The 24,526-nt window shown below is 35.1% G+C and overlaps 1 protein-coding gene across 1 annotated transcript; it reads left to right on the top strand.

Annotated features, from left to right (window-relative positions):
- The first annotated feature begins 1,493 nt into the window (after positions 1-1,493).
- Positions 1,494-21,969, top strand: LOC149828257 (RHOMBOID-like protein 1). Its single transcript, XM_090018138.1, has 6 exons — positions 1,494-1,738; positions 3,046-3,209; positions 4,066-4,229; positions 4,323-4,582; positions 21,627-21,753; positions 21,847-21,969. The coding sequence occupies exons 1-6, from the start codon at positions 1,494-1,496 to the stop codon at positions 21,967-21,969; spliced, it is 1,083 nt and encodes a 360-aa protein (XP_089874264.1).
- The last annotated feature ends 2,557 nt before the right edge of the window (positions 21,970-24,526 follow it).

Raw genomic sequence — 24,526 nt, forward strand, 5'->3', positions numbered from 1 at the left:
TAGATTCCGATTAGAATATGGAGCCTTCTGAGATTTCATACCGGACCTGGGTTTTACCCAATTTTGATTGCGATCCGAAAATTTCTAATGTAAAAATATTTAAAAAACATTATTGTACTGGATCTGGTTTATGGAACGATGCAAACATGCTAAATAGTGTTTTCGTTTTTTTTTTCTTTTTTCTTTTTAAATTCTGACTCCACAGATGTGTTCGAAAAATCAACGGTTCAAAATTTTTGTAAATTTTTTATGCTCCAAATATCATTTTTTTCATTGAAATCACATAACCTGAGTGATGATACCTAGTAAATCGATCATGCCAAACATATCTATGGATCTGAATCAAGGTTCGAAAAATCAACGGTTCAAAATCTTTGTAAATTTTTTATGCTCCAAATAGCATTTTTTTCATTGAAAACACATAACCTGAGCTTTGATACCAAGTAAATCGATCATGCCAAACATACCTAGTAAGCCCATGGATCCTGATCGGGTACCAGCACCTCAGAGTTGCATCCTGGACCTGATGCACCCATGTGTGCTGAAGGTCCGAACCATTGACTCCCTGTGGTATCGGATCTTTGTTCGGGTCTGAACACAACACCAGGTCCAAGTTCCACAGGGGCTCCCATTTACCCATTTAGTTCAACAAACAGAAAGTGAAACCTCTTACTTGGATCGGGTTAGGCATCACCAGTCCAGGATCCAACCGACAACATGCCTAATCATCTTCCACAAAATCCCGAGCGTCCATCTCTAAAACGGATGGCTAACATGGGCACGAAGCTACAATGCTGGATCTCCCCCATTCCGTATATATGACCCGACCCAACCCGAGAGTTTAAAAATAGCAAAAGGGCGGGTGGCCGATTTCCCTTGTCGAGCCGAGCCGAGCCGAAGTGAGCCACGAGGTGCTCGTTTCTTTTCTTGGAGCGAACCAACGGTAACTGAAATTGCGCGTCCCTCCTTAATTTCCCCCAAATTATTTTTTTTCCTTAATCTTTTCTTTGTGTTTTTCTTCTCCAATTGGAATCAAACAATCCGTTTTTATTCTCTCGATCTCTTCCGATCGTTTTAGTTTTCGATCGCGATCATCATCATCTTCTTCTTCTTTCTTTCGTGCTTGATTCATTCTTTCTTGTTTCGATTCTTTATCGATTCATTGAAATCTAGGGTTTCGATTCATTCTTTTTGGTGGGTCTTCTTCTTTCCTTCTGATCCTGTTCAAATCCCTCGTAATTTGTTTCTTTCCCGTAATTTCTCTTGTTTTTGCTGATCAGTTGATGATTCCCCTTCATTTGTCAATCAAGACAATCAAGACTCATTTTGTCTTGATTTCCGCTTGAGAGTTGCTTCTGATGATGAATCCGGAGAACCTGTTGTAGTTTTCCTGTCTGTTCCTCGTCGGCGAATTCGGGGGTTTTGTGTGAATGGGGAGGAGAGGACCCGGCGATATCGAAAGCAGGGTGCTTCTGCATCATCGAGGTGGGAATATGGTCCATCCGGTCGAGATCGAACCTACGGCGGTGTATGCGGTTGTCCCGCACCAGCCTGAGAAGAGTTGGTTCCCGTGGATCGTCCCCTTGTTCGTTCTCGCAAACATCGGCCTCTTTGCGGGCAGCATGTATGTCAACGATTGCCCGAAGACAAGCGGGGATTGCGTCGCTGTCGAGTACTTGGGAAGGTTCGCGTTTCAGCCATTCAATGAGAATCCGCTGCTTGGGCCTTCTTCGATGACGTGAGAAAATCCTCTTTTCTTTGTGCTTTCACTTCTTTTATAGTTGTTACCTTGATGATTATTTTTGTAATTTGTACCTTAGCTATCTTTTCTATTTTGTATGGTGGTAGATGTATTTTTAGTTCTTGCGGTTTGTACATTCAGTTTTAGAATTGTACTTACATGTTCAAAATTGTTCCCGAGTGAATGACGTTCTTGTTGGTATATGTTATAGACTATAAAAAAAAATGAAGGCCCCTATAAAATTTAACTTGATGTCAGGTTGATTTCTGGTTAAATTCTTTTGGAACTGTGCGGGCAGAGAAATGTAGGTTACTGAGGCCTCGCTTTGATGATGGTGACAAAAAGTGGTCTTTTTAATAAATTCATTGAAAATTGATCTTTTCAAACCAAGTTTAATGCATCGAGGGTATTGGGACGACAAAATACAGTTTTGTATTATTTTCATAATCAGTATAATACTATAATCTCTTTTTCTCTTACCATTATCATGGTCGTCGTCTATGTCATCCACAAATATTGCCGCCACCACCATCTTCTTCTTTTACATTCGTTTAGAACACTAACACCATTACTATGATATTCTTAATGCTAGTAATATGCTCGCACGCTACATAAACTAAGGAGAGATGTGAAAATCTGGAATGATTTGAGATAAAACTTGTCATGTTGATCCTCTTAACTGTAATAATCTCTTTCTTCCTAAATATCAGCTTAACCATTTACCATATTAAATTTGTTGTTCTCACAACTTCTTTACTTAAACCAATCATGGCTACAAATATTAGATATTAATGTCATCTATAAATGATTTTAAGAAAATGAACTAAAAAGGTATGACTCATGAACATAAGAAAGAGTTCCTAAAATATCAAATTCTTCTAAATAAGTACCCAAAACCTATGAAGCCCGAAAATAAACTTACTTTATCCAAGTAGATCAGTGGGACTTTTTTTGGGCATCACAACACAGTGAAACCTGCATGAACAAACATATAAATGTTAAAAGTATATCATACTGGGACCAGTAATCAAAATAAGAGAGAACATCAATTAGGAAAAAAACACCAGAATATGTCCGGACATGGTGTCTTTGGGACTTATTTTATTTAAACTTATTGGATTTTGTCTAGGTAAGGTTGCTGCTGCTGAACTATTTTTCTGTTTTGCTGTTTCTTGAAAAGTAATGATGTTTATTATCATCAGAAAACGGTTGATCGACCTTCAGTCATTTTACCTTTAAAATGTGGTTATTCTTATAATATTTAGCATGTCTACACCTAAGTTTTAGCATTGCTACTCTTGCAGTCTGGACAAAATGGGGGCTCTTGTGGTCAAGAAAGTGGTGCAAGGACACCAGGGATGGCGTCTTATTTCTTGCATTTGGTTACATGCTGGAGTTTTTCATATACTAGCAAATATGTTCAGTCTTCTGTTCATTGGAATTCGGCTTGAGCAAGAATTTGGTTTTGGTATGTCTCATATCCTTCTTGGCGAGAAATGTTCTATGAGCTGTGGTAATTGGTCTGTGTTTGTGCATAACCTCAAACTAAATTTGTTACAAATACTCAATTTAATGATCCTAAAATTGTCAGTATGGAAGTTTCTATTGCTTTAGGGTTTGTTTAGGTAACAATTTGAGAAATGAAACATCCTGAAATATGATTACTGTCTAGACAAAATAAAAGTTTAGTAAACCATTGTTAAAAACCTCTTAAGAGTTTAGATTGCATTAAGATTATGGGCTTGCTTAGCTATTCCGTTGCTTAGTTTTTCCATGCAGTTTCTGTATAATCCATATAATTAGTAGATTTGATTGTTTGGCTGCAGTTTTTTTTTTCCGGGAAAATTGGGCTGCAAAAAAATTGGTTGTTCAGTTTGGAAGGTTTTGTTGTTTGGAAGATTGGTTTTATTTGATGTTGCCCTGTCCCATGCTAGATATGAACTTAATGGAGAAGGATAATTTATTTGGTAGCTTTGAATTGAAATATGACATTGCTTCTAATTTTTGCTCTTCGTTTGAGTTATATGTTTTACATGAAATTTATTATTGGGAGAGCCTTCATAATGAATTGACTGCTGACTTTTGTTGCACTTTTGGGAGAGGTGGGGCCGGGGGCATCCATTTGAGTTATATGTTTTATGTGAGATTGCATGATTGGAAGAGTCTTTCATGATTAATTGTTGTTGACAGGGAAAGGGACTTTAGAGAAATGAGTTATTTGGAAAATTATTTCAAGACTTGATCATAAATTGGTGGTGGCTGTGTCCTTTCTTGGCTTAATTTTCTTGCCAATGGAGTAAATAAAAAACTTGTTTCTTTCACAGTGAAATTTGGTGTTTTATATGTTCTCGCTGGATTTGGTGGAAGCCTTTCGTCAGCTCTTTTCATTCAATCAGGTATCTCAGTTGGCGCATCAGGGGCACTTTTTGGTCTGTTAGGATCTATGCTTTCTGAGCTTCTCACAAATTGGTCAATTTATGCAAGCAAGGTATCACTTGAGATTGTGCTTCTTATGTGATTTTGGAATATGGAGCATCCATATTTAGGCTGGTTAATTGACATAAGTTTGTACATATTTCAGTGTGCAGCTCTGGTGAGTCTTGTGTTTATCATTGCGATCAATTTGGCAGTTGGGATCCTCCCTCATGTCGACAACTTCGCTCATATAGGAGGATTTATTTCAGGATTTCTTCTTGGATTTGTGTTTCTGGTTAAGCCACAGTATGGATGGGTTAGCCGAAAAAATGTGCCTCATGGATACAATTTGGCATCTGTCAAATCAAAATACAAGATCTGTCAGTACATACTGTTGGTAGTTGCTTTAATCCTCTTGATTATCGGGTACATAATTTCCTTTTCTATGTTCTGACACCAATAAGATTTGATTACCATTTTACTCGATTTCGTGCTGTTCAGTTTCTTCCAAAATGAAATGGATCTTGTGTCCTTTGTTCATGTATCTTTGTGATGCTTTCTTATCCTTATTTTAGATGCTATATTGTAGGTTCTTGGGTTCCCATGGACACTTAAATGTGAAAGCCTGGTGTTGATATGACATGACAATGGCAAGAACACTAGACATGCCATGACACCTCATGGATAGTAATGTTTGAAAATATTTATTTATTAATATTATTATATCTAGTAAGTAGTAAGGTTGAAACTTGAAACTGGTCCTCCCTGGTGAGCAGAGGGACCTCAAGGGTTTTACCAACTGGAGGCCACCAATGTGTGGTCAGTGATGGGGGGTTTCTCCCTTGGACTATCCAAAAAAATAATCTAGTAAGCAGTATATAATAGATGAAATTTAGCATGACATCATAAACAAGAGAGTACATAATAGCATGCATGCTCTTATTAATGATAAGACAGTTTTGGACATTTGTACCTTGACTTGGGTTTTAGATAAATAACCCAAAATACCTTATGATTTTAATAAAGACAAAACATTTGAAAATTTAAGCAATTGTAGAAAATATTTTTCCATTTAAGGTATGTTCTTTACTTTGATTATTGTCATGAAAACAGCATGAATCCCGATGCACTCCGGAATGGATACCAAGCACAAAAAATACAATGTATTTGAATACATACTCACCATAGAAATAACAATAGAGCACAAAAATTACAAAATAAATAATCTCATTAAGAATGAAATTGAAATAATACATAAAGAAATGTAAAATTACAAACAACCTCAATACAAACATTCAAACACTCAAACCCCTACAAACTACCCATGCACTCTCTCAACACATACACTTGCACACACCCACACCTTTATAGAAAGAAGAGGGGAGAGAAGAGAGACAACAAGGGGGAGAAGGGAGCACCCTTCTAGCCGTTGGACTAGCCTCCAACGGCTAGAAGAAGTTAACCTAGGTTGTCTAAGATATAATATACATATATTATATACAAATAAATAAAAAAATATATTATATATTAATATATATATATATATATATATATATATATATATATATCCGTATATATGTATATATATACAAAGAAAAGGACATCCATCTTAACACTCCCTCTCAAACTTATGGTGACTTACTCTAAGTTTGCAATTACAAAGGAAGAACCCCATTACATAAAATGTCTTCATAGACTTCATCAAGTTCTTCCATTTGGTGCTTCTTTAAGAGGTACTTAATCATATGCTCCATTACACAGAGGATCTTCAATATCATCAATTCTTGAAAAACCTGTAAATAGAGCTAACAAAATATCCTAACTATACACATATATATCATAAGAAAATTTCAAAGAATAACTACATTAGTTATATATTATGGAGAGATGGTCAAGCACACAATCATATAATATATAGGAAATAGTTAATAAGTCAATTTAATATTTTTCAAAATCATTTAAAGTAAGAATTAATTTTTGAAAAAATCATTAATTTTAAATATGATAGTCATTAATCACTTTAATCATTCATGAAAATCATGTATACATATATCTATCACAAAAGGCACATAATGAATAACATGCATGGATTTTCAACATCATCAATATCATGAAGATATAACTCACAAAGGAGTATAAATTATGAAAATATTTTTACACAGCAGAAGATACAAGAAATGATTTCAATCATTCAACAAAGATTTAAGAAAAGACAAATACTCATAAATCAATCAATTATTACATTTTTAAAAGCAATATTAACCATACAACTAAAAAAGGTCACTTATGGACCAATTTTAAGAGATAACAATGAGGATCTTTCAAAACACATGCTTAGAAAACTAACTAATGAAACCAACAATATCTCAAAGAAATGCCACAAAGGCTACAATGAGCTATCAATACAATAGTGGTCACTTATGGACCACAGTATTACACATAATGAAAATACACATCAATAACTCATAAGGTAAAAATAGTATATCCTTCATTAATAAATTCTTAGAAAGCATTAATTAAACTTATGCAAAACACGCAAGACAATCAATTATGGAACAAATTTTAAAATATCCTTGATCATGCAACTAAAGCATATTCAATGCAAAATGCATGAAAATATTTCAATAACCATTCTTCATACAAGAGCAAATGAGTTTAGAAAAATTATGAAGAGATTTAAAAAATATCATATAACACAATAAATGATATTTGCAAATCTTAACACTAGTTTGACCACCACAAGCAATCACCTCACTAGACTGCCAATCATAAAAAATCAAGTGTATCAACGACTAGAAGAAGAGCATAATCATAATGCCGTTAAAGGGCTAAAATAGACAAAACAATGTGAATAACCAACAACATCTTTTGTCTACATATAATGACACTTAAAACAAGTATATCGACCACTAAATCAAGAGTACAATAGGTGCACATAACTCTTCACATTGAAGAATAATATCTCTTGTCTACATAAAGTGACACTTAAAACAAGTGTATCGACTACTAGAATAAGAGTATAATGTCAATATCACTTATGGGAAAAATAAACACACAAAAGTATAAATAAACATCTTTTGTCTACATATAATCACACTCAAAACAAGTGTATTAGCTAATAAAACCAGAATATAATCTCAATGCCACTTATGAGCTAAACAATCACACAAAAAATGTGAACAAACATCTCTTATCTATATACAATGACACTCAAAATAAGTGTATTAGCTACTAGAACAAAAGTATAATCTCAATGCTACTTATGGGCTAAGCAAACACACAAAAGTGTGCATAAACATCTCTTGTCTATATATAATGACACTTAGATATGAGGCATAACAGGAGGAAACATAAGAGGTAAGAGAGCTTGTAATAAAAAACAAACTAATGCATCAAGAAGAATATCCTTTTTTTGAAATATCATGGTTTCAAAAACATAACTACCATTACAAAAAAAAACAAGATTTCAAGCATCCAATACTGTAACAATGGCCACACAAAAAAATGAGTGGTAAAACACACTCATAGAGACCGAGGTCAATCACCTACCAGTTAGACATATACCTATACTGACAAAATGACATGAGGTGCACACACAACTCACCCCAATGCCCAACTCGGATTTTCAACAACAATGAGTTCAGAGGCCAATCAACCATCAATTAGACCCAAGGAAAATAACATGTCACTCGTAAATTTGAGAATCCAGATTGATAAGATGACATGAGGTGCATACATAACTCACCTCAACGGCTAACCCTGACCTAATAACAACAAGGCCAAAAAACAAATGATGCATATTACAAATTTGTAATGAATAAATCAAATGTCATAAAAAAGGCAATACATACTCACGAAAATCACTTTCCAAAAAAGTGAGTTCATATATAGGAACTAATTTGAAAAGACAAAGTTTCAAATTAAATCCAATAAAGGTGATAAAATCTTAGAATGAATATAATGCAATCATATGCACAACAATATGTCACATGAAAATTTTTACAACCTCAAATAGGAAAACAAGAATCATGCTCAATATAAGCAATCTACATAGAGGAGATGAAGTTTTGAGAATTCTTCAAAATGAAATCATAAATCCACCAATCAAGGAACAAGTGTACTAAGGCATATCACATACAAAAGATCCAATAATTCTCAATAAAGAGACGACCAATATATATGATCTTATTTAAAAGAAGCCTTTAAGAAGTTAGATCTAAATCATAAGTCTACTATGAGACAATTGAAGACAAACATATAGAGATTCTCACTCTCACACCTCAAACAAGAGGCAAACACCAACTCACAAAGAAAGAAACATAAACACAATAGCTACTTAGGTGCTTAAAAGAACATTGAAAGAATATAATTTTTATTCAAGACTATGTAGTCAAAAGTGTTAGGCAGTGCCTAGTCGGTAGAACCCTAAAAAGACTAGTTGAGGACTAGTCGGTACCCTAATTAAAATATAAAAAGTACACAAAATATACATAAAAATATGTTTAATTCTTTTACTAATAAGATGTTTTCATTACACAAGTACAAAATTACACATGCTTTCACAAAATATATTAATATATAACCAATATATATATATATATATAATTGTACACACAAATAAATAAATAAATATATATATATATATATATATTCCAATTATTCATAACATATTCAGTATAATCAACAAAATATGCTTTCAACCTTTCACAGAAGCACAATAACACATACATAATTCATAATACTAAACATGCTTTCAGGCTTTTATAGAAAAATTCATCAAAAAAAATGTAACACACACACACATATATATATATATATATATATATATATATATATAAATAACATAATCAATTAAAATTAACTGTGCATGCTTTCAATGTTTCACAAATAAATCCCAAAAGCAAAGTACCACACACACACATATATATAAATATAATAACTAAGCATGTTTTCGTGATTTCACAGAACAAATCACACAAGCACACGTGCCCTCGTGCCTAGGCGGAGGCAGCTTAGTCACCGACTAGGCACCTTAGTTGGTGCCTAGTCGGCAAAATTGGTACATTTTAAGGTAGCCACCTAGGAATTGCAAAGCCTAGGCGTTTTACTTACGCCTAGATCGGGGCTTTTGACTAAATAGATTCAAGATGAAATGCATACAAAATGCATATGTTCAAAATTATTAAAACATGCATTTGGATACATGATGACAAACCATAATTATCCCATCAATAGAATCATATAGACTACTCGTGGCATATACCTAGGAATATAATGTATGAATTCTTTAATACACAAGCCATTAATTTTTTAGAATAAATTTTACTTTAAAAGGAGGCAATATCACTTATACATTGGATAATATATTCATATAATGATAGAAAGATCTTATGAGAGCATAGAAAATATCTATGTTATCACTAATGATAATACTTATGTGAAAAATCTCTAAGATTCATAATCTTAATCAAGGAGTTCGCACAAAATTCATGCTTTGGTTACACAATCATGATACATTAAAAAAATCTCAAAGATAAACCATGAATACCCATGTGGGCATAAGAACAAGCATACACATGTATACACATACGTTAGGAGACATTCAAAAGGGAAATACAACATAAAATTTAATGTTTTGTAAAACAGGCAACACATATAAGATTTTAAGAAACCATATATTCTTGTAAAATATAATTTTGCAACATACATATCTATAATCTAAAATATATACTTCATGTATCAAACAACAACAATTTCTAATTTCAAAAAACATTTTAATACAATTCTTTAAAAATATCTACCTTATATATGTTAAAATATATGTATCAATACATATATATATTTCTTCAAATACACCATAATACCCGATAGGGGTATTATGGTCATTTCACATAATACCCAATAGGGGTACTTGTTTTTCTTCCTTTTTTATTTTCTGTAATTATTTATTTTTTCTTTTTTAATTTTTAATTTATTTAAGCCACCTAAGGGCCCCCACCATAGAGTCGTTGGGCCCCCCAACGATCACAATTGTGATCGTTGGGGGCTCCCAACGACTCCATGGGAGCCCCCTTTTGTGGCTCTCCTTTTGAGGCCATGTGACCTCTCTTCCTCTCTTTTCTTTTGTATAAATAGGGGTGAACCCCTTTGTATTTTTTCATGCTTGAGAGCTCTCTCTCTTTCAATAAAGAGACTTTTATGTTTTTGCCTATCTCAAGGCTTGTGTATGTGTTGTCCCTTTGTGGACTTGGCTATTGTCTCTTTTGTTTGTCCATTGTAGGACATTGTAAGTGCTTATAGCACTCTTTGTGTTTCCGCATATCTCATTATATGGTATCAGAGCCACTCGGTTCTTAGAGGAAAAAGTGTGGTACGTATATTTTTCATCTATTGTCTCCCGTTTCTCACTTCTTGGTGGCATTATGGAAGCAAAAATCGACCTATCCTTCAAACTCAATGGAAAGAACTACATGATGTGGGCTTCGGCTATGGAGAACAACCTCAAAGGTAAGAAACTTTGGGGTTATGTTATGGGTTCCATTCCGGAACCCAGATTGGAACTCACAAAGATGGAAGGTGGCCAATAAAAGGCTCTTAAAGGAGATGCTAGCCTCAATGCCATTGAAAATCATCAAAAAGAAGTTGAAGATTGGGAAAGCAATCACGCAAAAATCCTTGCTTGGTTTATGAACAATGTCGAACTCAAGGTATGTGCTAATATAGCTAAATTTCGCCGGGCCAATGAGGCTTGGTTTTTTATGAAGGGTATGTATACCCAAAACATAGGATAAATCCTAGAATTAAGTGGTGGGCACTGAAAGGAGCTAAACAAGGAATGTTTGTAGAGCAGGTAGTTAAGGAAGTTGATTGGTGTCTTGAGGAGGATTCAAAATCTATGTGGAATAAGATAGCGGGTGGCATGAGAAAGGCGGCTAAGGAGGTATTGGGTGAGTCTAAAGGCGGTGCACCGCTAGTTTAGGATACATCGTGGTGGAACGAGGATGTCAAATTAGCTATTAAGGTTAAAAGAGAGTGTTATAGAAATCTAAGTAAAAGTCGTGATAATGAGAATTTGGAGAAGTATATGATAGCAAAGAAGGAAGCTAAAAAAGTAGTTCGGAACGCAAGAGATAAGGTATATAAGGAGGTTTATGACAAGTTGGATACCAAAGAGGGTGAGAAGGATATTTATAGGATTGCAAAAATGAGAGATAGGAAATCGAGGGATCTGGGTATGGTTAGATGTATCAAAGATGAAACGCAAAGGGTTTTAGTCAAAGATGAGGAGATTAAGGAGAGATGGAAAGATTATTTTGATAAGCTATTTAATAAAAGTCATGCTCAGGATCTTGGAGACTTTTCCATTCCTTTTCATGAGATGAATCGTGACTTCATGTGCAAGATTCAAAAGAAAGAAATTGCAGAGGCTTTGAAGAAAATGAAATCAAGAAGGGTAGTTGGCCCAGATGGTATACCTATCGAGGCTTGGAAATGCTTGGGAGAGAAAGGTTTAGAATGGTTGACAAATCTTTTTAACAAGATTTGGCGGACAAATAAGATGCCTAATGAGTGGAGGAAGAGTACTTTGGTGCCTCTATATAAGAATAAGGGTGATATACAAGATTGCACAAACTATCGTGGTATAAAACTCATGAGTCATACTATGAAACTTTGGGAGAGGGTGATTGAGTCTAGGTTGAGGAAGATTGTCATGATATCGGAGAATCAATTTGGTTTTATGCCTGGAAGCTATACATCTTCTTAGACAACTTATTGAGAGAAATAGAGAGAGGAACAAAGATTTGCATATGGTTTTTATTGATTTGGAGAAGGCTTACGATAGAGTACCTAGGGACGTTCTCTGGTGGACAATGATGAAGAAAGGTGTTTCTCTCAAGTATATTAGTATAATTAAAGATATGTATGAAGGAGTAGTAACCAATGTCCGCACTTGTGGAGGGGTGACAACCAATTTTCCTATAACGGTTGGGTTACATCAAGGATCTGCTTTAAGCCCTTTCCTATTTGCTATAGTGATGGATGAGCTTACGAGATCAATTCAAGAAAATGTGCCATGGTGTATGTTGTTTGCTGATGATATTGTTTTGATTGATGAGTTTAGAGCTGGGGTTAATGCTAAGTTAGAATTATGGAGACAGACATTAGAAGCAAGAGGTTTTAAGTTGAGTAAGAGTAAGACAGAATACATGGAATGTCGATTTAGTAAGCAACAAAATAGAGATGGGAGTGTAGTGAAGCTTGGTGAGCAAGAAATACCGGTGGATGATTCTTTCAAATATTTGGGATCTATCATTCAAAAGTATGGAGAAATTGATGGAGATGTAAATCATAGGATAAAGGTTGGGTGGATGAAATGGAAGAGTGCAACTGGAGTGTTGTGCGATCGTAGAATGCCATTGCGGTTGAAGGGAAAGTTTTATAGGACGACTATTAGGCCCGCTTTACTATATGGTACGGAATGTTGGGCTGCCAAGAGACATCATATTCAAAAAATGAGTGTAGCTGAGATGTGTATGCTGAGATCGATGTGTGGAAATACAATAAAAGATAAGATTCAGAACGAGGAGATACGTAAGCAGGTAGGCGTTGCACCCATTGAAAATAAGATGAGAGAGAATCGTTTACGGTGGTTTGGACATATTCGACGAAGGCCTAATGATGCTCCACTTAGAAGGATGGAGAAATGGGAAAATATATTAGTTAAAAGAGGTCGGGGTAGGCCTATGAAGACATGGATGGAGCTGATAGGAAAGGATATGAATGCTTTAAACCTCACCGAGGACATGGCATTGGATAGAAATGAATGGAGGAGAAGGATTCATGTGGAAGACCCAGAATGATTTTCTTTGTTGGTTCATATCGCCGACCCCAATTGTTTTGGGATGAAGGCGTAGTTGTTGTTGTTGTTGTTGTATGTATACCCAAAACGATCTTGCAAGAGCATATTTCTTGCAAGAAAAAATTAGAACCACCAAACAAGTTGATTCAAGTATTCAAGATTACTATAGTGTTTTAAATCCACTATGGGATGAGTTGGCTCTTTTAGAGCCAAAATGGGTTGCTATGAAAGATGTTGAATTAAGACAAAAGCAAATTAAACAAGATCGATTGTTCCAATTCTTATTTGGGTTACGTTCCGAATTTGAGCAAGTGAGGTTATCACTTCTCCAGAGATCTATCTTTCCTCCAATAGAGGATGCCATTGCCGAAATCACTCAAGAAGAAACAAGGCTTGGCATGAGTAAGACTGTTGATGAAGTGCTTGCCGTATCCAAACCCGGCAACAATGTAAAAACCTATAAACCTCCTCACTTTGGTAAACAAGGAAACTACAATGGAGGAAGAAAAATGATTGTTTGTCATCATTGCTATGAGCCGGGTCACATTAAACCTGCTTGCCCAAAGCTCAATGGAACTTTCAAACCTAAGGTAGCATCTCTTGAAGAATCTACCACCAAAGAAGATGAAGGCAAGAATGATGATCTCAAAGAGACCCTTGGTCAAATATCCATGACTCTTCAACAAATCCTTAAAGTTACTTCCTCCACATCGGGTGCGGCCATTGCGTCTACATCATCACTCGGTACATATTCTTGGATCTTAGACTCCGGAACATCTTTTCATATGACCCCTCATGAAAATGCCTTAGTCGATGTTTGCACCAATTCAAAAGGCTCTTGTGTTTCTACGGTCGATGAAACTTTTTTGAAAATCTCTAGTATTGAAACTCTAAACTCAAAAAAATCTCAAAATCTTTTTGTTTCAAAAGTTAGAGTTGTCCCAAAACTAAATTTAAACTTTTTTTCGGTCTCCCAAATTGCCGAACATGGATGTGAAATATCCTTTTCATCTAATGGTTGCTTTGTGCAGGATCTCTGGTCCGGGAAGCGGATTGGGCAAGGCTATAGGAAGGGGGACCTCTACTATATGGATTATCTAAACCTTCCTACAAACTATTTTTGTTCTTATGTCCAGGAAAAAAATATTAAAACTTGACATAAAAGGCTTGGTCATCCAAGCTATTCAAAAATGTATCTTTTTCCGTTTGGAAACAAATTTTGTAAGGAAAAAGACATGAATTGCAAAGATTGTATTTTTGGAAAAATGGAGTCTATTCATTTTCCAACTAGAACTTTTCTCTCTTCAAGACCGTTTGAATTGGTGCACTCGGATGTTTGGAGACCATCTCCGGTCATGTCTAAAGGGGGTTACTCCTACTATATCACTTTCATCGATGACTTTACTCGATATGTTTGGATTTATTTTCTTAGTCACAAATCGGAAGTATTTTCCTTCTTTAAAGAATTTCATATGAAAATTCAAAATCAAATTCAAAGTAATATATCTACTTTGAAAACCGATTCCGGTGGTGAATACTTATCTAATGAATTCCAAAATTATTTAACTCAAAATAGAATTTTTCATAAAAAATCGTGTTCTAGAACTCCACAACAAAACGGACTAGCGGAAAGAAAACATAGGCATATCATAGAAACCGCTAGAACATTGCTTGTCTCTAGAAATATTCCAATTTTTTTTGGGCCAAAGTCGTCTTAACCTCAACATACCTAATCAATAGAATGCCTTCCTCAAAATTAAAGAATGCCTCTCCCTATAAAAAACTTTTTAAATTCTCTCCGGATTTCAATCATCTTCGTATTTTTTGTTGTAAATGCTTCGTTCTCTTGCATAAGAGAGATAAGTTGTCTCCAAAGGCAATTGAATGTGTTTTTCTAGGTTATGGGGAAAATAAAAAAAACTATAAGTGTTTTAATTTCGAAAATGACAAGCTATATGTTTCAAAAGATGTAACTTTCTTAGAAGATGAGAATGATTTTGAAAAAATGGAAAAATCAAATGAAAATGATTATATGTTTTTATATGATCGTATTGATGACATAAATGATGACTCTATGAATCATCTTGAAAGCATAGAAGACACTTGTGATGTGCCCAATCTTGATGTGTCACCATCAAGTGATGGTGCTAGTAATGAAAATATTAATGTTTACACCCGGAGAGATCAAGGAAGGCCTATTAGTGCCTTAGAAAAATACTCTCAAATTTCTGAATCTTCAGAAGAGCCCCCCATTTGGCACTCTTCTAGAGAATCAATACCCCCTAATAGGTTTGTATCCTATGAGTCTTTATCAACCAATTATCGAGCATGTTTGATAACCTTACATTCATATTATGAACCCGCTCACTGTAATCAAGCTAAGACTCTACCACATTGGGTTGAAGCAATGAAAATAGAATTAGATGCGCTAAAAAAGGCTAATACTTGGGAAATAGTCAAACTCCCTCCGCATAAAAAAGCTATTGGATGTCGATGGGTCTTTAAAGTTAAAACTAAAAGTGATGGATCCTTAGAAAGATATAAAGCCAGGTTAGTAGCAAAGGGATATTTGCAAGAATATGGAATCGACTATAAGAAAACATTCGTTCCTGTAGCCCGAATGACTAGTGTGAGAACTCTAATAGTTGTCGCATCAACTAAAAAATGGCCTATATATCAACTCGATGTGAAAAATGCTTTTCTAAATGGAAATTTAAATGAAGAAGTATATATGGATCCACCGCCTGGAATTAATATTGGACAAGGTCAAATTCTTAAACTCTTGAAAGCCTTATATGGTCTTAAACAAGCCCCCAAGGCTTGGTATGATCATTTTAGTGATATCATGGTTAAATTAGGATTTCACTCCTGTTATACTGACACTGCTCTCTTTGTTAAAAGTGCAAGTACTAGCATTGTTATCTTATTGCTTTATGTTGATGACATGATTATCACTGAAAATGATCAAAATAGTATTGTTGATGTTAAAACCGCGTTGAAAGATAATTTTGACATGTCTGATTTAGGCTTCCTTAGATATTTTCTTGGTATTGAAGTTGCATATTCTCCTAAAGGATATATTTTGTCACAGATGAAGTTTGCTGCAGATATATGTATCAAGTCTGACATTTCAGATGATAAAAAGGTAGAGACTCTAGAGGTTATTAATGCTAAATTAAAGTTGAAGGACGGGCTTCTTCTGGAAGATCCCACACCCTACAGACAACTCATTGGATCTCTCACTTACCTAACCATCACCAGACCAGACATCGCTCATGCGGTTCACTCTGCAAGCCAATTTCAGCATGCTCCTACAACTGTGCATATGAGCGTCGTACTCCGGGTCATCCGATACATCAAAAACACTATAAATAAAGGGATAGATTTCTGTTCAATCATTTGCTAAAAAACGGTTCTTCAATACCTTGGAACCTATAAATAGATCAACAAGCCAAATATCCCAACTATACAAGAGAACATATATATCATAAAAACAAAGAACATTTTAAAATATTATTTGTTCAAAATATATTGATATTATGAAAGGAGGCATAAATCATTAATCACTTAAACATTCATGAAAACATTTATGGAAATATGCACAATAACCCAATACTTTGAAATAAGAAAGTAAAACCTACTAAGAAAACTTCACAGTCATGCATAATATGGAAAAAACTCAAGAAACGACCAACAAATAAAAAAGTTAACTTTAGGATAATCAACACATATTTATCAAGAAACAACATATTAATGCATGCAAGACATGAAATAGGATTTGTTGAGTAATATTAATACCATGAATAAATGACTCATAAAAAAGTGTTTAAATCATAAAATCCCACAAAGAAGAGTATTTGACTCATAAATAGATTTCCTTTTGAGAACAAGTCATTTTTACGCAGCGAAAGATATAAGAAATAATTCAAATCATTCAATACAGGTTAAGATAAGACAAATATGACAAACATGGATCGATCAAACATTATGTTTTAGAAGCAGTATTAATTATGCATATATGAATGAATTATGCGTTAGTTTAGAGCCAATGAAAGACTCACTTATGGACCAATTAAAACTTTTCTAAGAGATTTAAAATTCCACAAATCTCACAAAATAATATTTTTGCAAATAGTAACATATATGCAAAACACACAAGGCAGCCTATCTTGAAACAAATTTAAAGTGTCCTTAATCATGCAATTAAAGCATATTCGATGCAAAATACATGAAAATATTTCAATAACCATTTTCCATGTAAAGATAAATGAGTAGTAAAAATTCAGAAATTTTGTGCAGAGATTTAAAAAATCTCATATAACACAATGAATGATGTTTGTAAATCTCAACAATAGTTCGACCATCATAAACAATCACCTCACTAGACCTTAAATCCTCAAAATCAAGTGTATCAGCGACTAGAACAAGAGTATAAACATAAAGCCACTAAAAGGCCAAAGACACACACGAAGGTGTATATAAACATCTCTTGTCTACATATAATGACACTCAAAATAAGTTTATCAACGACTAGAACAAGAGCATAATCATAATGCCAACAATGAGCTAAAATCACACGTGAAGGTGTGAACAAACATCTCTTGTCTACATATAATGACACTAAAAAAACAAGTGTATCAGTGACTAGATCAAGAGTATAATCATAATGCCAACAATAGGCTAAAAAATACACACGAAAGTGTGGACAAACATCTCTTGTATACATGTAATGACACTTAGATAAGAGGCATAACAAGGAGAAGACACTCGAGGTAAGAAAGCTTGTAATGAAAACACACTAATGTTATAAAAAAAGAATATCAATTTTAACAATCCTTCGAAACACCATGGTTTCAAACAATAGATTGTCATCACAAATAAATAGAGTTATAAACATCCATAATAATAACAATGGCCAATCAACAAATGAGTGATACTCCCAAATCCAGAAATTAATCAACCGTTAGTTAAAGTCAAACCACAATTGGCAATCTAAACTGACATAAAATAAGGTGCACACAACTCACCCCAACAAACATTTCTGAATAAATAACAAGGCCAAGAGAAAGATGCATCATATAAAATTCTGTAATGGACAATTCAAATGCCATAAAAGGCAATACATACTCACATAATTCAATTTCCAAATAGGTGAGTTCATATCAAATATTCGATTTGAAAAAATAAGTTTCAAATCAAGTCCAATAAAGTTAGGCAAAAACCTTGTAAAGATTTGTGCAATCATATGCACACAAGATATTAATTTATATTTTTTCATAAACCTTATAAGTAAAAACAATCAAGGTTGCATCAATAATAATGAAGAATGAGTATGGACAATATAAACAAGCTATATAGAGAGGGCTCAATATAGATTATAAGTCTATTATAAGACAACAATCGTATACAACATAAAAAGGGGCCAAAACTTACAAAGGTTCTCAACAAACTATATACAAGACCAAGAGCATATCCAAGAACAATCAATCATGGATACTCTCAAAGAGATTAAAATTCATGCATATCCAATAATCTAATAATTTTAAGGCCACATAAAATCTACTATAATATTTAACATTTTATAAATGACAAGAACCATTAATCAAGAAAATTAATGTTTATTAAAGATCTAAGTGGACAAACACAATAAGTGTCTATTAGGGGCACACCAACAAAGCCCACAAAGGGGCATCCGTAAAAGGGTCAATGAAATTTTTATTGTTCAACAAAAAGGAAGAGGCATAGAAAACATATAATCATAGTAATTAGAGTTCTTAAGAAACTGCATACTTAGAACATAATTTTTAATATATTATAGGAATATACACAAATAATCATAAAGACATTAATATACCCAAAATATACTTTGAATTAATATGCAAGGAAATGAAAGTCTCCAAAGATGTTCACCAATGAAAGGAAACAAGGTCCTCCAAAAGATTATTTACCACAACAACAAAGTGGACACTCAAAGAATTCCAGTAAAGTACCAAAAGAACATTCACAAGCCACAAAATAGGCTCACACTAAGTCATCAACAATGGACATTCAAAAGAGTTCCACTAAAATACCAAAAAAAAAATACTCAAAGAACCACAAAAACATTCACTCACAAACACCCACTAAAGGGGTACAAGAACAAGAGATAAAAATATTGATTTTATTGATCATAACACATGCAAGAAGCATTAACTTATTTTAAAAAACTCTACATAGATTTCAAAGAACATGCCTTGACATATGCATGAAATTATCAATAATCATAAAAGTGTTCAAAATTTTTCAATATATATATATATATATATATATATATATATATATATATATATATGTGTGTGTGTGTGTGTGTGTGTGTGTGTGTGTGTGTGTGTGTACTTTGAATGAACACGTACACAAATTTACTAATGGATATATACGAGAGCATAGAAAATATATATATTTGTAGAAAAGTAAAAACTGGAGGATTTATCATAAAGCGCTCAATAATGTGCTACTTATGAGTTAATATCAAAACACAAACTTTAGTTCCAATTTAATTTTTAAAGAAAACACATTTTATACGATTAAAAAATAACCATAATATTTCAAAAAAAGATTCAAAAATATATAAATACCTTTTTAAAGATAGAGAACTAAAAAATAGTCACATATATAAGGGTTTTAGAATACATACCAAAGCCCACTTCATGTAGTTCTATTTAACTTGAAAGATTATAAGAGAGAGAGAAAGATGTAGACAACACAACCTCTTGGGTACCACAATCACCACGATCACACGAGTACCATGATTACGTGATGATCACACTTGAAAGGTCCAAGAATACCCTTGCTTTGATACCATGTAATGAAACGAGGAGTCTTCACACACCTCACTCAAGATACACAAATCACACCCACAAAACGTCCAAAGCACAAAAACCACTAAGGGCTTATGAAGAACGCAATCACAAAGTGCACATGCATAAGTCTACTATGGGACAATTCAAAAAGCACTATGGCTTACACAAACACAAGAGTGTATACAATATTAAAAGAGAGACAACACTTAAAAATAATGAATTTATTCATCAAGGAGCTTCAAAGAAGCTTACTAATACAAGGCGCCTTAAGCCCTTATTTATAGGCAAGAAGAGGCCAAGTGAGAGCCTCCAAAATAGTTGTTGGGAGGCTTTCAATGATCATATTTATGACCATTGGGAGTACTTCCAACGACTATGTGGAGACATATTACAATAATGCCCTTACACAAAGAAATAAAAAATACAGAAATAAAAATAAGAATAAAGAAAAACTTATTTTCTAACTTGTACAAAATGACCAAAATGCCCCTGATGGGCAATCTAAATTACATTATTCATTGTAGTTACATATATCTTGAATATATATATATATAAGTATATATGAAGTTATACATATAACTTAACAAATAAGACATGAAAATAACTAAACTTCAAGCTAATATGTCAATATCTAAGTTACAAAAACATATAATTATACATGATTATTAACTTTTTTCATTGAACAACATTAGATTATTCATAACAAGTGACTTTATATAAGAATTGTGCATTAAAATAATAAAATACATGATAAAAAAATTATATAATGGGTTGGATCAACAGTCCTGAATCGTGACCCAGTTGGGGTCCGAACCAGGTCGACTTGGGAGATTCCCTAGTCGACTCGCTGGGTTTGCCAACTATGATTCTGGTTATCATGATTTAATAACTTCTCTAGGTTAACTGCTACGTTTTATGGTGTATTTTGAATAATAGGGCATCTAAAATCTGAACACATTGCAAAAAACTCAAGAAGTGTAGAAGAGAAAATGTGTTGGAAATAACACAATGGCAAATATGCTGGAAGTGGCAAAAGCAAGGACAAATTCGTAGCAGAAATTTGGTTGTTACTTTTGAGGTTCATGAAAAATCAATCTGTAAAAGAAAAAATTAAAATGATAAGCACGATTGCGGACATTATATTGAAAATCATTTGGTTAACAGTGATGGGGAAAAATTGAGAAAAAACAGGAAATAAATCCGATCTGGAAAACATAATGGAGCGGGATCAGCAAACTTTCAAGGATGCCAGTTTCTCTGTAAAAATAACTGTTATTGCAAAGGTCAACCAATGGTCAAAAGTGACTAGAACATACTCTAATCATAAAGGACTGGGGTCCAGACTAGTGGCTGTATTGCTGCAGTCTAGTATATGGATTGGGATTCTGCCACTTTGTTCTCATCTGGTCCAGCTTATGCTGTAAGACTGTAGATTGCCAGCATTGACTGATGATGTTAATCATTCACAATTTGTAGGTTTTATAAGGAATAGGTGGAGCAAATATTCCTTTCTTTGAAAGCATGCTTCTAAGTTTTGGAAGCATCTAGTTTCACACTTCCAAAGAGAGCTTCCTGGGAAGCAAGTTTCGAGGTTCTATGAAGCTACTAGTGACCCTGGAGTATTCAACCTTTTGAGCTGGCCCTTTCATAACTTGATACTAACTTTTTTGTGCTTAATTATGTTTCCATAATTAAATTTGACTTGTAAAAATAGTTATTCAACCGTTTGACTCAGAAATTTCTTGAACGAAACTGAACTATTTATTTATAGGTATACTGTCGGTTTAGTTATGCTTTTCAGTGGAGTTAATGGAAATGATCACTGCTCCTGGTGCCATTATTTAAGCTGCGTGCCTACTTCCATATGGAACTGCAATCCCCGAAACATTACATGCTCGGTGAGTTGGTACCAGGATTAGTCATTTTTATTACTGAGTCTCTCTATGGTTTGGTTTGAATACTTGAGCACCAAACTATTGTTTTTTCTGCAGTCTTCACAGATGGAAAATCGGTTGAACTTGACATGCTTGAGCAATGGGAAAACAATTACATATCCGTTGACTAATGCAAGCCAAACTCGGATAATGGCACTATGTACCGAGCTCTGCAGTTAATATCACTGTATTGAATGTGAAGTTGGGCTTCATACCGGTGCCACTTAATGAAGATCTGATTCTGCATTTAAGCCAGATTTACACCGCCAGATTGCATTAAGCATTTCTGCATGTACCCTGTCATTGCCCTCCATGATTGAGTTACATTCATCAAACCGATATGCCAATGTTACTGATGTAGAATTGACTGCATCATAGCTAAGATGATTTTTTTTTTGAGCTCATGTTATATAGATAATTTTGTCCTCTCTCTCTCTCTCTAAAATCTTTAGCATGACACTGAAGCTGGGAAAAGCTCAGTCATGAACTTGCTAATGTACTGCCTTAGGTTTTGCAGGGAAATTTCTGATGATCATAGTGGAAATTCTGCTCAGCCCTTTGGCCAATAAGTTGACTGAGACTGGGAAAAGGCTTCACCATATTTTATGGTGCATGTAGTTCCAGTTGTACATAAAAGAACTGTGGTGATTAAATTAACAAAATAGGTGGAATTATACTGGGAAAAGGCTTCACCCTATTTTATGGAGCATCGGTCATCTGTTTGTCCTGCGCTTTTGGATATGCTGGCAAAAATTCTCAATATGTAGAGAATTCTCATTGGGCCCACAATATTTATTTAATGGTTAATTCGGGTTGCTCAGAGGGTTATGTTGAAAGTATATTGGGTTCACTGTGATATTTGTTCGATAGCTACTGGTTTTCATGGGATACGACGGATTTGAGTCTTCATGCCTCTTCAGTTCCTAATTAGGAATGACTGTGGACCAGGAGAAAACGGGCCCCCACCCTGCCTCGCCCCATTTGGACTGGGGATGGAGGTTAAAATCAAAACCCGTGTGGGGATGGAGGTGGGGATGGATTTACGGTTTTTCCCACCCCGCCCCATCTCCATATCCAATCCCCGCCCTGCCCCATCCCCAATCCTTCTTTTGGAATGGCAGTGGACCCCGACCTGCCCCGACCCGTTTGGACCGGGGATGGAGTCGGGGATAGAAGTTAAAATCAAAACCCGTGCAGCGATGGAGGGCAGGATCTTGAGATGGGGTACGGGTGGAGACCTTGTCCCCTGCCCCCGCGCTGGTTCACTGCCATCCCTATTCTGAATGCTTGGGTCATTTTCTTGGTTTAGAACCTTATTTGATAAAAAAAATTGCTACATTGATGCTCTGATTTTATTTTATTTTATTTTTCTTTTGGTTGAGAACAATTCTTCCATTCTTTGATTGGAATGCTCATGGTATGTTCACAAGCTTCACATCTCAATCCCTATGATGCAGTATTTAACTATTGTTCTCGTTACTAGAAAGAGTTCTGATAAGCTAATCCTAATGCTTTCCTCATCTTGTATGGGTATGGGCAACTAGTGAATGTCACCAAGTTGACGAGGCGTTAGGAGTTCGAAACCTATGGGTGCATGTCTTTTGCCATGAGGCTAAAGCGAGGTGTACTCTCCAGTGGGTAAGGGGGACTTGGGGTCTTATGCCAATAAACATGGTGACCGGTGAGGCAGTTTCTACTTGGTTATCAAAAAAAAAAGAAGAAAAAAATTAGCAGATTGAAATAATATAGCTCTATTTGAATGCCTTAGATCTTGGTGTTTAAGGTCAGATCTGGCACGGGGCTATGCTAGATCCAACGGACAAACAAATAAGGGATCACAGGTCAGAAAAAACAGTAGGGTCTTAGATTGCCTTGGATTTGAGATTTGAGGCAAGGGGTAAGCCCACAGAGTTTTACTTGCCAGGAAAGCGATATGGCAGGCAGAGCCAGCGTGGCTAGGTCTCTGATCTTGGGAGTGGTTTCTCGGTGTAAATATAAAAAAAAAATATTAGGACGGCTCTTTGGAAAAAATACAGCACATTTTACAAGTAGTAGCAAAGCTGTTGCAACTTTCCCCTACCTTAACTTCCAAATCACAGAATCATTTTTCTATTAAGGGGGAAAACAAATTTCAAAAATACTTGAATTAAGGCTCTGTTTGGGAGAAAACACCAATTTATTGAGATGCTAAAACCATCAGAAAAACAAAAGGAGCTCCCAAATAGGGATGGCAGTGGACCGGGGGAAAGCGGGGCCCTGCCCCGCCTCGCCCCGTTTGGACTGTGGATGAACGGTATGAAACTGGGATAGAGGCAGGGACGAAGGTTAAAATCCATAACCGTCCGGGGATGGAGGCGGAGATGGACATACACTTTTCCCTGTCCCCGCCACTTTTCCCCGCAATAGCCCGGCCCCGCCTCATCCCCGTTTGAACCGGGGATGGAGGGCATGAAATGGGGATGAAGGCGGGGGTGGAGGTTAAAATCCATCCTCGTGCGGGGATGGAGGTTCTAATCTTGAGGCGGGGCGGGGGTGGAGACCTTGTCCCCCGTCCCACCCCGCCCCACTGCCATCCCTACTCCCAAACAAGTGGAGTTGCCAACTCCAAAACCGTGCTTCCATCCCAACGCAATGCACCCAAACAGAGCCTAAAAGGAACCATTAAGAAACATAAGATACAGAGCAAATTTATAAAACCAAACGAGAACTCTTAGGAAAAATGTGGTATCTTTTAATG

The sequence above is a fragment of the Nuphar pumila genome, chromosome 9, assembly GCF_984573655.1.
Source record: "Nuphar pumila chromosome 9, dmNupPumi1.hap1.1, whole genome shotgun sequence".
Taxonomy (NCBI): domain Eukaryota; kingdom Viridiplantae; phylum Streptophyta; class Magnoliopsida; order Nymphaeales; family Nymphaeaceae; genus Nuphar; species Nuphar pumila.

Excerpts from the sequence above, each read along its gene's own strand:
- LOC149828257 (XM_090018138.1), top strand. The coding sequence starts at position 1,494 with ATGGTCCATCCGGTCGAGATCGAACCTACGGCGGTGTATGCGGTTGTC. Across the intron at positions 1,739-3,045 it reads CTTGGGCCTTCTTCGATGAC|TCTGGACAAAATGGGGGCTC; the intron begins GTGAGAAAATCC and ends CTACTCTTGCAG. Across the intron at positions 21,754-21,846 it reads CCCGAAACATTACATGCTCG|TCTTCACAGATGGAAAATCG; the intron begins GTGAGTTGGTAC and ends TTTTTTCTGCAG.